This window comes from Populus trichocarpa, chromosome 3 (genome assembly GCF_000002775.5).
Source record: "Populus trichocarpa isolate Nisqually-1 chromosome 3, P.trichocarpa_v4.1, whole genome shotgun sequence".
NCBI classification, from domain to species: Eukaryota; Viridiplantae; Streptophyta; class Magnoliopsida; order Malpighiales; family Salicaceae; genus Populus; species Populus trichocarpa.
The window spans coordinates 14,021,431-14,035,258 of NC_037287.2; the positions used below are offsets into that span (position 1 = coordinate 14,021,431).

The 13,828-nt window shown below is 36.3% G+C and overlaps 3 protein-coding genes across 6 annotated transcripts; 2 read left to right on the top strand and 1 right to left on the bottom strand.

The window, feature by feature from the left end:
* Positions 1 to 146: 146 nt before the first annotated feature.
* On the bottom strand, positions 147 to 2,704 carry LOC7465821 (copper chaperone for superoxide dismutase, chloroplastic/cytosolic). The gene is made up of 6 exons (XM_002304414.4): positions 2,389 to 2,704; positions 2,267 to 2,293; positions 2,025 to 2,097; positions 1,769 to 1,903; positions 968 to 1,191; positions 147 to 714 (listed from the first exon to the last, which is right to left on the bottom strand). The coding sequence occupies exons 1-6, from the start codon at positions 2,635 to 2,637 to the stop codon at positions 451 to 453; spliced, it is 972 nt and encodes a 323-aa protein (XP_002304450.1). The 5' UTR covers positions 2,638 to 2,704; the 3' UTR covers positions 147 to 450.
* Positions 2,705 to 7,110: 4,406 nt separating this feature from the next.
* LOC7479241 (subtilisin-like protease) lies at positions 7,111 to 9,542 on the top strand. The gene has a single exon (XM_002303512.4). It carries the CDS (start codon positions 7,133 to 7,135, stop codon positions 9,413 to 9,415), a length of 2,283 nt encoding a protein of 760 aa, XP_002303548.3. The 5' UTR covers positions 7,111 to 7,132; the 3' UTR covers positions 9,416 to 9,542.
* A 1,430-nt stretch (positions 9,543 to 10,972) lies between these two features.
* LOC7465822 (trihelix transcription factor ENAP1) lies at positions 10,973 to 13,826 on the top strand. Of its 4 annotated transcripts, none has more exons than XM_052451743.1 (2): positions 10,973 to 12,406; positions 13,672 to 13,826. In XM_052451743.1, exons 1-2 carry the CDS (start codon positions 11,560 to 11,562, stop codon positions 13,809 to 13,811), a joined length of 987 nt encoding a protein of 328 aa, XP_052307703.1. In that variant the 5' UTR covers positions 10,973 to 11,559; the 3' UTR covers positions 13,812 to 13,826. The 4 variants fall into 4 exon arrangements, with proteins under 4 accessions (XP_052307703.1, XP_052307705.1, XP_052307704.1 ...); XM_052451745.1 differs by lacking the exon at positions 13,672 to 13,826 and adding an exon at positions 13,272 to 13,638; XM_052451744.1 differs by lacking the exon at positions 13,672 to 13,826 and adding an exon at positions 12,787 to 13,024.
* The last annotated feature ends 2 nt before the right edge of the window (positions 13,827 to 13,828 follow it).

Genomic DNA, 13,828 nt, shown 5'->3' on the forward strand with positions numbered 1-13,828 from the left:
ATTTAAAAGCGGTACCCTACTCCATTGGACCTGAATAAACCTTGTACAATGGCAGCTCACAGAAGCGAAAAAGCATTCTGCGTCAAAAAATCTCAGCATCTCCAGGTCGGGACTGTTTCTGCACTGCACCCTGAAGCCCATAGGCATCAATACCAAAATCCAATATTATAGCTGCTACTGATTACGAGTACATTAGAAAAGTCCATTACCAAGACAACCACGGGAGCGAACAAATTGAAAAGTCTTAAACCCAAACCCCATTATAGAGCCAGGAGACGGTGTCCTAACTCAATTTTTAAAGCATCCTGTATCATAACTGACGCGATTACAACAAAGGCATGTGCTCATAAAATGCCATCCGTCTCTCACGGTGAACATACAAGTAAAATGCATAACCCTGCAATGGCTGAACATGGTGCCTAAATACTTGTGCGGGTTTTGTTTAAAGTATCAAACTTTACTGGCAACAAAATCGTTATTACTTGATTCCCATATAATCGTCCCATCACATGTGCATATCTTTTTGTAATTTTCACCAACTCCTGCACTTCTGGCAATTACTGCTGCTGTGAGACCTTCATCTGATTTATCTTCAGTTCCAAATAACACTACTGATCTCCCAATCAGATCTGCAACTCTTAGCTTCCGTTTGGTCCCCGAGAAGAAGGCATCTCCTTTCTCATCAACATCTAATGTTCCCAGGTCGCCAAGTGGCTGATGAACAATAATCTCAGTTAGAAAATTCTATACAACTTCAATTATATCACATACTACAGGAAAATTATATAAGCTAAATAAAATTCAAACCACAAATCCCAGGAAATGTGTTAGGTTATCAATATCATACGAGCAAAGTGTGGAGTAAACATTAGTCTTTGTGCCATCATATTGATATTGTCTCTCGAAGATTTCTGGCAAAATGATAATAGCAAAAACAAATTCAGAGAAGGCATGTGCTGATGTAAACCTCTTGTTCAGTTCCTTGATTTGTTGGATTAAACACTTTCCCAGTGCTTGCCGCTCCTTTTGTTAGATCACCAAACTCATTGATAGACCAACCATGTTTACCAGGTGACACTCCACTAAAGCTGGCTTCAATCCTAGCCAGTTCCATATTCACTTGAGCGAAGCGAACAACACCAAAAATATCTGGACCTTTGAATTCGGCAACAGCAGCAGACACCAAAAAGTCTGAAGTGCAGAGCATGAGGTTAAGAAACTGTAACTACATTTTGATATGACACAGACAACCTAGTGCATCATGTTTCCTGATTATAGTAGTGATGGGCAGGGCTTATAGATTCCACACATAAAATGAATGAGCAAAGCATTGCTGAACTCAGAAAATCAGCTATAATTGCCGAGTGTCTTAATGAGGTAATGGCCCACAATCAAACATGTAACTTCATCTTCTAAAGAAACAGAAAAAAATTCCATTGAACTAGCTTGACACAAGCAAAAAGTTTCTCAGTAAACAAGCATCTAAAACCTAAAAACAAGAACCTGTTGAAAAATGGACTTGGAAAATGACCATCAAAAATTTAAAAGAAGTTGAACTCATGCTCAACATGGCGCAATGAAACCTCGTTTGAAAATCAGGTTAGGAAAAGTAAATGTGAGGTGCCATATATACTCGGTACAGTTTAGGCACTTCTGAAAAACAGACAAATTCGGATGATATGTAACTATTAAAGTTGCAAAAAAAAAAAAAAAACCAGAAAGGGATATCAAGCTAAATATGAAAGTACTACTAGTTGAGCTAGCCAACCTTCAGGGATTCCTTGGCCAATTAGTCTAGCATTTCGACCTGTCTGCTCCAAAGCTTCAGTCATAGTCTTCACTGGAGAAGACCCAAGAATTCTTACCACTTGATTGGCCAAATCAACCTCCACATTCTTCACTCCTGATTATTTTTTTTCAGGATAGAAAACAACGCACAACAGTAAAGAGTCCTTAAAAGGACAAGAAAATCCTCATTTGATACTGATCAATGACTGTATTTAAAATAAGGAGCCATCGCATACCATTAACAGCTTGTAACTTATTCCTGACAGAATTAACACAACCCTCACACTTCATATCCACCATGAATTCTGTCTATTTATCAAAGCAAGACCACAAACAGAATACAACAAAAACATTAATGAACATTCAAATAATCCCCCAAATCATAAAATAACCAACAAAAAAAAAAAAATTCCAGTATCGTCAAAAACTAATGTCAAAATCAAAGCTGAAACAGAAAAATGAAATACTTTCAACTTACAAGTATCTCAGGCAAGGCTCCATTATCCTGCAAAACAAAACAAACATGATTAAAGATTCAAGCTTGAGACCTCAATATGAAAGATTATGACACGAAAAAGGGGGCAGATGTTGAAATTGAACCTGTGAGATGGGTTTTTGATTTGATGTTGACGTGTCCATGCTAAGGGAAGAAGGACGCTGGGTCAAATTCTTTACAAGACCAAAGCGAGCTGACGTGAGAAGAGAAGATGATGGTGAGAGGAAAAAGAGGTTTTCGGGTTTGGGATTTGGAGAAGAAGGGGAGAGAGATGAGAAAGCGAAGGCAGCAGGCAAAGCCAAGGCAGCTATAGCAGTCTTTGTTGTGGTTGTTACTGACCTGAGAAATGCCATTTTATTCCTCTTTTTTTTTTTTTTTTTAATTATTATTCTCTTCTCTGAAATTGGTTGGTGACTATTGATGTCTCTCTGTATCTAGAATTTTCTGTCTTTTCACCGGAAAATTAAATTTTTAAGAAATCGGGAACATGAAATTTTGTAGAATCTTTTTTTTTGTTTTTCCCGTTACTGTATTCTCCACCCAGCTTTTGCCCATTGTGAAGACCAACGATCTGTGAAAATCTTGTTTAGTTGGGGATTCAACCCAAGGGGGTTAATTTTTAATCTTATATTGTTTGGTTTTTTTTAGATGTGAATTATTCGATTAACCTACAAATTATTTTGATTCAAAATGTTATTTTATTTATTTTTTATTTCCTAACTTAAAAAAAAAAAATTACAAGAAAACAAGGAAAAAAAAATGATGATGGTTTGTCGCTATTTCAACAACAAAAATAATTAAACAAAAAAATTTTAGTAATAATAGATTTTCTTTGTAAACATGGTTGAAAAAAAAAAGAATTTGGTTTCATTTTGATTTTTTGAGTTTAGTTTATTTTATGTAATTTTAGGGTATTTAGAGGTAAGTAGGTAATTAAAAAAAACTTTTATTGATAAAAATGCATTGATAAAAATAATTTTTTATCCCAAAAATCCCACCACGCAATAACAAGTGTTGCTTTATTTGTTTTTTTATATAAAAAAAAATAAAAACCAAATATCATATTATCTATTTTTTATATATAAAAAAATGTGGCACAAGAGTATGGATTTAGCCCAGAGGATAAATCAGACCCTTTATTTTTTTTGGCCCAAAATGTATTTTTGGATTTAAATACTAGAGTTAAGACCTAGAAAAAAATTATTAATTTTTTAGAAAAAAAACTTAATTTCAATTGATGTTTAAACTAACTCGAGAACACTCCCTATCAGCCAACAAAAAATAATAATCACAATTGCTTCATATTAGATTTCATTTCTATTTTTTTAATCTCACGTGGACATCTCCTTATAAAAAACAGGAACAAGTTTTTTTTAAAAAAAAGAAAAAGAAAACTTGTAAAAAGGATTATATTATGCAAGTGAGAGTTGATGGCTTATCGCTTATTTAAATTGTGCATCTCTTGTAGGATAAAGAGAACACAGTACACTGTGGTTTAAATTTTTTTAACATAAAAAAAAAATACTAAGCTGACACAAATATTTTAAAAGAAAAGTAAAAAAAATAAAAAACCAGGGCCTTTTAAAAATTTTAATTTTAAACCTATATAATTTTTATACTATATATTTTAAAGATAAAAAACTGAATTGTTCTCGATTTTTATAATGATTAATAATTCATGTGAAAAAAATTATATTAACTTCATAGTAATTTCATTGATTTTTGTTGGAAGGTTAAAATAATAATTATACTATTATGGTGAATAGTGATTTATGTCTACGAAACAATGAGTCCTCCAAGCCAATTAATTTTTTTTAATTAGTAAAGAAGTAAAATGTAGTTAAAAAAATTATTTATGCACTATAATTCCTCTCACATTTTATTATGGATTCGAACAGGGATTTTTTTTTCTAGTTATCAAGATTTTTTTTAATTTTATTATTTCATGTTTTTTTTTGTATTTTTTTTTAATTCTTTGCATTTACTTGAGATATAGAGGTTTTTATAAGATTTTGAATCTTAATTGTGGGTCAATTTCATGAGATATATTTAGATTTGTAGCATTAAGAATAATTAAAAGAATAAGGAATGAAACAAAAAAAAAAACTTTAGGTTATTAATTTTAGATTCACATGAAAAAGTTATAATTAGTTACGTTATTTATCGTCGAATTTGTTTTAGATCACTTTAGTTTTTAGAATATTTTTAGTCCAAAACTAAAATTTTGATTAATAAAGTTTTTTACAAAACATTATTGGAGAAAGAAAAGCTCAATTTATTCAATATTGTTTGAAAATAAATTTTTATTTTTATTAATATTTTTGTATTTGAAATTAGTTGGAATGACAAATGAGTGAAAATTTAATTTCTATTTTTTTATAATCATTTTAAAATCATTCCAAAAATAAACGATTAGAAAAATTAAATTCCCTTTCTCTGTCCCTCAAAGTTATTTTGTGTTGAATTTCGTATATTTAATATGACACTATATAAAAAGAAAATACATCAATTTAATTAGGGCCAAATCAAGAATCAATACAACAATAAAAATAGTAATTAATGGAAAATCTTTTATTAGAATGGCCGGTCGTATCTATGATACAATTAAAATTATATTATTCTTTTTTTTTTTTTTTAGTTTAACGTGGGTGTCCGGGCCAGCTTGCGCGCACCTCGACTAATCTCACGGGCCCTGAAGTTAACGACCATGTAAGCCTCCAGTGGCCATCATATGAGCAACCAAAGGGTTCGAACCTGAGACCAAAATTATATTATTCTTTAATCTTAATGGTGGAGTCAGCATATTTAATTAGGAATTTTTGTTTTGAATAAAAAAAACTTTAATTATCATTAATAAAAGGAAAAACTGATTATAGGAGGGAAAAGGAAATTTCCTAACCTCTGCCTTAACTAAAGGCTTTCCCCCTTCCTTTCATCCATCACTGTCTTGTTATACGTCTGTACCAATCAAAACAAAAATTTAAACGTTTAATTTTTCAACAATCATTAAGAACAGTTTTAATTATGTGTAAATGGTGAATAGAACTGAATCCTCACTAAAATTTAACACCCAAAAACTTATTATGTTATATGTGTGTGAATTTGAATTATTTGGGTTTCAGCTCAAACAGCCCTGGTCGCCTGAGCCAAGCCCGGACAACTAGCTATCCTGCTCGCCCTAGGTCTGGCTTGGGCGACCAGGTGCTTTTGCCCAATCCCGGCTTGTCCAGGAGCAGTTTTACAAGTAATAACTTAACCATGGTGGTGTCCTTTATCCTAACAGGAGATCAGTTTTACTTTTACATGAACGGCTCATCAGCCCTGTTCATCAATGAAAGAAATAATTTTTTATAAAGTTTTTTCATGATTTCGTCAAATTCTTTATTGTTATCTAATAAGATTTTTTTAAAAAAGGTCACTGTATTCTCACCTCTAGAAATAAACAGTGTTGACTGTGCGTTTCTTTCCCTTCTACTCTAATTTTTTTCAAATTGTATATCTGTTATGCTTTTTATCTTCTACACCCATTTCCTTTTGTCCCGTGAATCCTTCCCTTTTCTTTTTCATTTTGCTTTTTTCTTATAATTGAGAAAGAGCATTTTAGTCTGTGCAGGGAAAGTGCATGATAAAATATTTCCATGATATATAGACACTACGCTAGCAGCCTGCATTGTTTCACAAGGGTTAAGTTTGTTGTCAGTAATTCGTGAAGCTTCCAGGAGAAACCGCAGGATAGCTTGTGAAGAAATGGTGTATTTTTGTTTTTCCACAATGGAAGGAATTAAAGAAATGGGGTTTGCACTTCACATAGTTTCCTCTATGTCATTGTTACTTGCTTTCGAGCTACAGCAGAATAGTATTTCACAACACCATGAAGCCACCACTAGAACTTACTGCCTCATGATTGTTAGCAATTTTATCAGGACAACCTACGTCCAGGTTCAAAACAGGGAAAAAGAAAATATGGAGGCCTGGATATACAAGTTGTTGTGTATTGCACCATGAGGGTTACACCTTACGTGACTGATTATGATCATTTAGTTCAGTGGATGAATTGAACCACAAAGAACACTATCAAGGCAACATGTAAAAAATGTATCCAGCCAACAGAATATTATGCAGCAGAAGTTACCAAAAAAAAAAGAAGAAGCTCCCCTATAGGAGAAGATGTTAATTACTTGTTATCTTATCCCACAGCTTGTCGATAATATACAAGGAACAACAATCAACAGCTAGCCATAGTTTATTTGTTTTGAGCAATTACAGGAAAATACTAGCACAAGATGAAAGCTGTCTTGCGTTCTTAAACACGATCCGATAAGTTGAGCATATCATATGAATTTATGCTTGCGCTCAAAATGTCATAGCTTTTTCCACTTTCACAAGATGTCACACAGACAAGGATCGACTTGTCCTCACTATGAATGAACTGATCGAAAAAAAAAAAAGAATCCAGAATAAGGTGTAATTACCAATATTTAAAATAAGAGGATGAGCTATGTTCTTGAGAAAAACAATAAACCAGTTGGCAATGGAGCAGAATCCAATGTTCTGCAAAATCTATTGCAACTTTCTTCTGGCAAAGACTAGCGGCTTTACCAAGAACTAAAGCAGAACCTTTTGGACATACTCTTGTGGCTCTTTAGCAAGTCCAACAAGAATTGCGGTAATGATCCAATCGCAGTGTTACCAATCAAAGAGAATTTCCAACTGCTTACTGTATGCCGGCTACCGTTGATACCAACAGATTACAGACATTCTCTTCCTTCCTCTCTGTATATATAAGATGTTAAATTTGACTTTAGAGTCACTCAAAATATCCAGCGCTTTCCTGATTCTTTTGCTAATATGGAGAACAGGAGGTGCGAAATATTTCCAACCATGTTGGTTACAATACTCCTTAGTCTGAGTATCTTGTTTAGCTCCACTCAAGCTATTACTGATCAAGTAGTCAGTTCATCAACTAGTAACTCCATTGTGAACCAGGAAAGCAAACTAGAAACTTACATTGTGTTCTTAAAAAAATCAGAAGGCATGGTGTCTGCGAAACCTGAAGATCTAGATAACTGGTATCAATCATTTTTACCAGCAGTTACTACCTCAAGCTCAAACCAACAGCGTTTGATACATTCCTACCACCATGTGGTCACAGGGTTTGCGGCAAAACTTACGAAGCAGGAAGCAAAGGCTATGGAAACGAAGGAAGGGTTCGTGTCGGCCTGGCCCCAGAAAGTTTTGAACGTGAAGACAACTCATACTCCTAACTTCTTGGGTTTAGAACAGAATTTAGGATTTTGGAATCATTCAAATTATGGCAAAGGAGTGATAGTTGGAGTCTTGGACACCGGAGTAACACCAAATCATCCTTCATTCAGCGACGAAGGAATGCCTCCCCCGCCTCCAAAATGGAAAGGGAAGTGTGAATTTAACGGGACCTTGTGTAACAACAAGCTCATTGGTGCAAGGAATTTCTATTCTGCTGGTACACCGCCAATTGATGGCCATGGGCACGGGACACACACAGCAAGCACAGCTGCAGGAAATCCCGTCCCAGGTGCAAGCTTTTTTGAACAGTACAACGGCACTGCAGTTGGCATAGCATCATCAGCTCACTTGGCAATATATCAAGTTTGTAGCGAGTTTGGTTCTTGTTCAGAAAGCGACATATTAGCTGGAATGGATACCGCAGTGGAGGACGGAGTCGATGTGCTTTCACTATCACTTGGTGGTCCATCAGTTCCTTTCTACGAGGATTCAATTGCAATTGGCGCATTTGGAGCAATTCAAAAGGGCATTTTCGTGAGTTGTGCTGCGGGGAATTCAGGTCCTTTTAATGAATCATTATCAAACGAGGCCCCATGGATCCTAACCGTAGGGGCGAGTACTGTTGACAGAAGCATAAGAGCAACTGTAATGCTTGAAAATAACGCTCAATATGACGGGGAATCCTTTTACCAGCCTACGAATTTCTCTTCATTTTTGTTGCCACTTTTTTATGCAGGTTCCAATGGTAATGAATCAGCTGCATTCTGCGATCCAGGGTCTTTGAAAGATGTTGATGTTAGGGGAAAGGTTGTGCTGTGTGAAAGAGGTGGATATTCAGGATTGGTTTATAAAGGTCAAGAAGTGAAGGACGCTGGTGGTGCTGCAATGATTGTCATGAATGATGAGTTTTATGGCAATGTTACCACAGCCAGTCTCCATGTACTACCGGCATCACATGTTACCTATGCAGATGGATTGAGTATCAAGGCCTATATAAACTCAACATCATCACCAATGGCCACGATCCTTTTTAAAGGAACTGTTTTTGGTGTCCCGTATGCCCCCCAGGTTGCAATATTTTCCTCGAGAGGCCCTAGTTTGGCGAGTCCTGGGATCTTGAAACCGGACATCTTGGGTCCTGGTGTTCGCATTCTAGCTGCTTGGCTTCATCCAGTGGATAACAGATTGAATACCACACCCGGCTTTAATGTGATTTCAGGCACCTCAATGGCTACTCCTCATCTTAGTGGGATTGCAGCATTGCTCAAAAGCTCGCACCCTGACTGGTCACCTGCTGCCATAAAATCTGCAATCATGACAACCGCTAATTTAACAAATCTTGGAGGCATGCCCATTACTGATCAATTTTTTGTTCCAGTTGATGTCTTTGGCATCGGCTCTGGCCATGTGAACCCAACGAAAGCAGATGATCCGGGGCTTGTTTATGATATTCAACCTGACGACTACATTCCTTACTTATGTGGTCTTGGTTACAATGACACGGCTATAGGAATCATCGTACAGCGCCCTGTGACCTGCTCAAATAGTTCAAGCATACCTGAAGCACAGCTAAACTATCCTTCTTTTTCCATAAAATTGGGGTCTGGTCCTCAGGCATACACAAGGACAGTAACAAATGTCGGTCCTCTTAAATCATCTTACATTGCTGAAATCATTTCGCCACAAGGTGTTGATGTTAAGGTAACACCTAGCGCGATTGAATTCGGCGGGGGCAGTTCGAAAGCAACATATTCAGTGACATTTACTCGAACCGCCAATGTGAAGGTGCCATTTGCTCAGGGATATCTGAATTGGGTTTCTGCTGATCATGTTGTTAGGAGCCCTATTGCTGTTATCTTTGAATAAGAAACAGATTCATTAGGGTCCTCACCGTGACATCTTATCTTTCTGAGCCCTGGTAGGAGCTACCACTGAGCTAGCTTGTCTTTGTTTATGACTTTACGTAAGCCATCTTATGGGAACATCACCTTCGAATAAGTTGAAAATGAATAAACTACCAAGTTGTTTGAATTTATCAATTTTGTTCATTTTTTCAGTGTTTTTTTTTTTTTTTTTTTTTTTTTTTTTTTTTTATGAATTTACGGATTAACAGTTTTTTTCAAAGCCACCATAACAGGAAGACTAATTAACCTTTCTATATATCCAGAATTGTTATTTAAACAGGAGATGATTACAATTTTGATGTTTATAATCTATCTAAATGTCTATTTGAGTTCCTATATATTTTGAAGTTTTCTATTTAAGCTCCTGATATCATAACAGTTCACGAGGGTGGAGAATAAACATTCATTTTCAAGATAAAGAGAAGGTGTCCAGCTTGCTAATAAACTAGAGAGAAGGATTGATAAGAAAAAAAAGGAGGGGGATTACCTGATCTTTTATAACATTTTGCCTTTAATAATACTTTACATTTAACTGCATATATATATATATATATATATATATATATACATATATATATATATATATATTTATTAACGTTGGTGTTTAAACCAGTTTGCACACATCTTGACTAATCCCACAGGCCCTGAATTTAACAACCATATAAGTTTATAGTGATCATCATATTAGCAACTACAGGACTCGAACCTGAAACTATAGGAGAGCAAACCTCTTAATCTAAAATTTTTACTACTGAACCACCTACTAAATAATTTTTAATTAATAATACCTGATATAATACGTGAAGATTTTATGTTATAAGTTGAGTTTAATTTCCTTATTTATAAAGAAATCTAAACTTAAGTATCAAATTAAATAAAGTCATAATAATTCTAGGAAATTAAAGAAAATAATATAAATAGTCTTCGTTACCTAGAAAGAATATGAGATAATCATAGCTTGTAAATCCGAGACTCGTAGCTTTCTGTATCGTCCTGCCTCCAATACCAGTATGTCTGCTATATGTTTTTGGCATATGCTTCTAAGAATTTGTTACTTTCTTTCCTTGAAGCCAACAACTTGATTCTTATCTGTTTTATTTTTGACTAAGAATTATATTTAGATGGATTATTTTTAAGTTTTCAAAACGGAATAAATATATATATACTTTATTTTTTTTATTATCTACATTCATTTATATTGTTTTAAAATTTTTCTTAATAATTTTTAATAAAATCTGTAAGGGTTTATCTGTTAACCAAATCAACCCAAGCAAGGTTTAGTAACAATGGATTCGAGATGTTATCGACCTGCCCCTGTTATGGTGTCAGGCTCCATTAGAGCATCCACATTGTTGCTCTCTAATTAAGCTCTCTAGCTATAATAGCTAGAAAATACATGTTTTACCCGCAGCATTGATGTTCTCCAAAGGGCTCTCTACTGTGGCTTTGTCTACAGTACTACTCCCTATATATAGCGAGTGCTATATCACTCTCTAGTTATGGAGCTGCTGCAGAGAGGGAAGGAAGACTGATTATTTCAGATATCTTTTCGTTTTCTTCATCCTTTGAATAAATTATTTCAGATTCTACTTTGCCAATCATTCCTGCCATTTTTTTAGTTCTAAAACATTGAAAAAAAGACCATGATTTAACATCAAAACGTGCAAGATTTTCTTGGTATAAAGAGGATGGATTTATTATTATTTTATAAACCCCTCTTCTTCTTCTTCTTCTGTTTTTTTTTTTCCTTGGTATAAATATTGCAAGTTATTAATGTACAAGGGATCCGAGTCAGAATAACGAGGAGGGCTAACGTTATGCAAAATCTGAACACAAAACAATCCTATTATTGGTCGGACCGACTCGGCACGATATGTCCCAGCCCGACACGTCGTCCCGAAGACTATTGTTGTTCGCGTTGTCCAAAACCAAAACTAGTACTGTCCGGCGCGTCACCTTCGCCGCACCGAAGTCATCCCACCCTTCCCCTTTTATCTCCCTCGCCTCTCTCTCCCACAAATTAATATTCCTCAACCCAAAGCACACCAAAACCTAATTACCAAACCAAACAGCCACCAACCACAACCTTCTCAATCAACGACTATCATGGGAGATCTGATCGAGTCATCTTCTGTTACTCCGTCAACGACACCACACTCTCGTCCATTACCAATCCGTGAAGATTGTTGGAGTGAAGAAGCTACCTCTACTCTTGTTGATGCTTGGGGACGCCGTTATCTCGAGCTTAACAGAGGCAATCTCCGTCAAAAAGACTGGCAAGATGTTGCTGATGCCGTCAACGCGCTTCACGGCCACACCAAGAAAACGTACCGTACTGACGTCCAGTGCAAGAACCGGATCGACACCATTAAGAAGAAATACAAGATCGAGAAATCTCATGTCGTTTCCTCCAACGGAACCCTGACGTCGTCTTGGCCCTTTTTTGAACGGCTTGACGCTTTGATTGGATCCAATTTTAATTCATCCGGTAAGAAACATCTCTCACCGTCTCCTCCGGTGGCTCTTCCGCTGCCTCCGTCTTACCGGAGGACTCCTCAGGTTAGTTCTACTCCACCACCGCAGCCGCCGGCTCTGGCGGTGGCTTTGCCGCAGAAGAGGCCTTTACCGGTGGACGATGATTATTTTAGGAGGAATTATTCGGCAATGGCAGCAGCGGCGGCGGCGGTGGAATCTGATAGCGAGGAGGATGAAGATGAGGAGTTTGAGGGAGGGGAGAGGGAGAGAGCGGAGGAGGACGTGGAAGGAGAGGGGATTAAGAGATTGGCACTTGCAATAGAGAGGTTTGGGGAGGTTTATGAGAGGGTAGAGAGCGAGAAGTTGAAGCAAATGGTGGATTTGGAGAAGCAAAGGATGAAATTTGCTAAGGATTTGGAGATGGAAAGGATGAGGATCTTCACCGAGACGCAGGTTCAGCTTGAGAAGATTAAGAAGGGTAAGCGTGCACCGGAGGATTATTGATGATTAATAAATTGATAAATCAACAATGAAATTGATCCCTTTTTTTTTTGGTTAACTTACTGTATGTAAAAAAGCTTTGTTGTAAGATTAGGGGTTTATTTTGAAGAACAATTTTCAATGTTATAATTGTGGATTTTGTGCCCAATTTGATAATGTTAGAAGAACTTTAGTTACAGCTGATAATAATTTTGTTAGATTAGTTTAGTTTAGTGACTTTGTTGCCTGTCACCTATTTTAATTGACTGAGTATAAAAGGGTTTTGTTGTAAAATTGGAGTTTCATGAACAAGGCAGCATGAGAGTGGACATGTTTGCAATGAAACTCATACTGGGTATGGCGACTTATAATGTGAAGCGGATAGCAATATTACTTCCAGTTTACTAGAGATGGGTTCCTGTTCGGCATTGGTTAGAAGGGCCTGATTTTGTTTCCGGCCTCGATTGAGGATAAGGTGTCAGTACAAGATTAGGCAACGTTTGCTGTTAGAGATGGCAATCTGAATAAAGAAAAAAATGTATTTTGTTCCGCCGAAGGTTGTTGTTCTTGTGCCTAGTTTCAAAGTATTTTCAATGATAAACAACAAAGTTCCTTACTTCCTGGTGCAAATGCTCTTCAAATTACATCATCTTGTGTGTTCTTTTTTTTTTCTTCCCGTTTTTGTTCACACTTGATGCATCCTATGATGCTGCGATTTTGTTCTGATCTCCCAGTCCTGGATGCACCTTTTGTGGAAGTTTATTCTGCTTGTCCTTGTTTTATGTGTAAGTTTGCAGCAGGTTCTGTTTCTGACAAGTACTATTGAGCTCTCAACATGGTGCCTTTGAAACAATTTCTTGTAGTTGCTGCCTTGGCTCATTGCTGTATTGCTTGTGCTCTCCATTGGTGAATTATATTTCTTGCGTTTTCTGGTGGTCTATTTTGATGGTTCTCTCAGATCAAGTGTTCACAGGCTTCTCCCCAGATGCTTTTCCTTCCCCCTCCTTTTTGCCTGCTGAACTCTTGTTCTAATATGAAGTAGCTGCCTTTTTTGGTGCTTGAAGGTTTCTTCCCGAATATGTTTTACCGGTACTTCTATGCGTGCAACAATTATCTGCCTCAGATGATTTCTGGTTTCAAAATAAGGATGCATTATATTGCTGTGCAGCCGCAGCTGCTGCTATAAATGTTACTGTTTGTGGCTATGTGCACCTCTTGCTCCAGATAATGTAACTCCTCCTGCTTCTGTTTTTGTTGCTGCAGTCCTTCAGCTAATCCTTTATTGTTATCAGTTTTATGTTATGCCGATATTTGGATTGGCCCTCTATCAAGTATCGACCTTTTGTCTCCCACAGCTTATTTATTCCTTTGGCTCGTCTTTGGTTGCCGTATTGTTCTCTTAGTTGTATTCAAAGAAGGA

Excerpts from the sequence above, each read along its gene's own strand:
- LOC7465822 (XM_052451743.1), top strand. The coding sequence starts at position 11,560 with ATGGGAGATCTGATCGAGTCATCTTCTGTTACTCCGTCAACGACACCA. Across the intron at positions 12,407-13,671 it reads GCTTGAGAAGATTAAGAAGG|TCCTTCAGCTAATCCTTTAT; the intron begins GTAAGCGTGCAC and ends TTGTTGCTGCAG.
- LOC7479241 (XM_002303512.4), top strand. The coding sequence starts at position 7,133 with ATGGAGAACAGGAGGTGCGAAATATTTCCAACCATGTTGGTTACAATA.
- LOC7465821 (XM_002304414.4), bottom strand. The coding sequence starts at position 2,637 with ATGGCATTTCTCAGGTCAGTAACAACCACAACAAAGACTGCTATAGCT. Across the intron at positions 1,904-2,024 it reads TAAGTTACAAGCTGTTAATG|GAGTGAAGAATGTGGAGGTT; the intron begins GTATGCGATGGC and ends AAAAATAATCAG. Across the intron at positions 1,192-1,768 it reads TGGCCAAGGAATCCCTGAAG|ACTTTTTGGTGTCTGCTGCT; the intron begins GTTGGCTAGCTC and ends TCTGCACTTCAG.